Raw genomic sequence first — 2099 nt, 5'->3', positions numbered from 1 at the left:
AACTATGGTGGATGCGTTACCAGGCCAGCCCGGCACACCTCAGCTCTGCTCAACACTGTAGTGTCAATTAGGGTGTATTACCACTAGAATGTGGGCGGTGGTGTTGATGGGGTGGAGCAGTGAGCATGTGCACGTCCACACTATGCTGAGTAATGCTGCGTTGGAACCACTCGAGGAAACTCGGAAATGTACGACTCTGAAACTCGTTGTACCCGAGTCTCCCACTTGGAGACTATCAGAATCAACCAACAGGAAGCTCTACGCAAATAACGCACGTTAATTTTAACTCGAGAGGTTTTGAGTTTCTGACTTGAAACATGAACGCAGCATAATACTCCCAGCTGAGTCAGACTTCCAGCCCTTATCTATCCCTGTGTGTCAAACTAAGTCATAACAAAGGCAATAAACTGTTCACTGAAACAACTCAAGGCTTTTAATGGTACACCAAAGGAGATCATATTTGATGCCACACATTTTAATTGAGTAGAAAGTTTACTTTTCTTTCTTTCGAGATACTTTGTCAAGTTACATTACATTTTCATTGACGAGACATGAAAGTGAAGCACAGACATGGTTACAGGTTGTGGAACGAGCATATCTCTGTATTGTAACGTACTGTAGAAAACACACACTAAGTAGCCTTATAGGCAATTAAGAACAACACTCACCAGCTGATCCCGACAGTAGGTGGCGTGAGAGAGGTCGTCAAGTCCATGAGCATTCTAATGTAAGGCCCGTCTCGGCTGCGCCTATTTACAGATTGGAATAGGATACAGTACAGAGAAAGGCCACAAGGAGAGCAGTGATGGTGAACCCGACCGATATCTCCCAGATAACGAGTCTCCCGATGTAGGACATGATGGTGGGGAGAGAGAGAGAGAGAGAGTGTCTGGAGTGGACTGAAGGCCGTTCCCACGACGGAAGGAGTGTGAGACGTTCCCCCAAAAACAAGTTAGCCGCTGTCACACGCACAGTGGAATAGGAACTGGCGCAATGTGCGTTAGTCAGTGGCTCACCTGCTTTTAGATTTCCATTTCCCACCACATGCATTCACGATGTTCTGTGTGTGTGTGAAAGGGGGGGGGGGGGGACATAAGCTTAATAAGAAAACCATATAAACCCAATAATAATAATAATAATAATAGGCCAATAATAATAGTAATCATTATGGTAATGATAATAATCTGATACAGCCTAAACATCGCTTGTAAATAAACTTAATTGAGGCCAAAGAACGTCACCAGAGTTGCATAAACACAAACCTCCATCCAAATTATGTAAATAACTTTCGGAGTGTAAACAAAATAAACTATAAGCAATCAGTGGCTTGTCCTTGACACATTCATAGAAATTCCCGATCCGTTTCAACCATTTTAAAACATTTAGCATTCCTCCCATTTCATCTAATCTGCCAAAATGACAATATAACAAACAATGATAAAGTAATTGCGGGCCAATAAGATAACACATCCCCATGCACAAACATTGCATCTATTTGTTTCAATAACAATTGCAATATATTTACACAATTGAAGATAATACACAATTATATTAGATAAAGAGATAGTGATACTCACCAATCTCTCAAGTTTTCTCTTTAGGACGTCATTTTGAAGAAAGAAAAACAACTTCCATTTGCTTTGATGAGTGTCACACTGTCATGCATGCAAACACTGTAAATGTTTTCTCAAAAATAATGACAATATTTCATTAAAGTTAGATGCATTTAAAGAATAGCAGCGTACACCAACGGAGAAGTTCAGTTCACTTGCACTACCCCAACCCTGCCCACTACCCTGCATCTGCAACCTGACCTGAATATTCAAATGATACAGTTATTGACGTCTCCTAAAACCAGTGGATGGTCCAACTCGAGCTCTGCGACCCGCCCAATACAGACAACCATCGAATAACAGCATCCAAGGGGTGTGATAAACAGCACCAATGGGTTCGGTGGATTCTTGAGTTATAGTTGGGGTGCGGCGCGTTCATTTTTGCACGTCTTACATTAGGAATGAACCATTTTCGCGTCATCAATTTCCTTTTGTGGGTGATATTAATCAGAAAGGCGTACACGTCAAGATCCCCTTCGCCTAAAT

The 2099-nt window shown here is 41.9% G+C and overlaps 1 protein-coding gene across 1 annotated transcript in view; it reads left to right on the top strand.

The window, feature by feature from the left end:
* The window catches only part of rassf7a (Ras association domain family member 7a), a gene marked incomplete at its 3' end in the record, with an annotated part of 44260 nt that extends 44199 nt beyond the window's left edge, over positions 1 to 61 (top strand). Inside the window, exon 5 of the mRNA XM_083665664.1 lies at positions 1 to 61. This exon is cut by the window's left edge and continues 1 nt beyond it. Within this exon, the coding sequence (XP_083521790.1) occupies positions 1 to 61 (61 nt within the window).
* Between the last annotated feature and the right edge of the window lie 2038 nt (positions 62 to 2099).

Source organism: Argentina silus (genome assembly GCF_951799395.1).
Source record: "Argentina silus genome assembly, chromosome: 3".
In the NCBI taxonomy this organism is placed as follows: Eukaryota; Metazoa; Chordata; class Actinopteri; order Argentiniformes; family Argentinidae; genus Argentina; species Argentina silus.
This window is presented reverse-complemented; position numbering and strand designations above follow the sequence as displayed.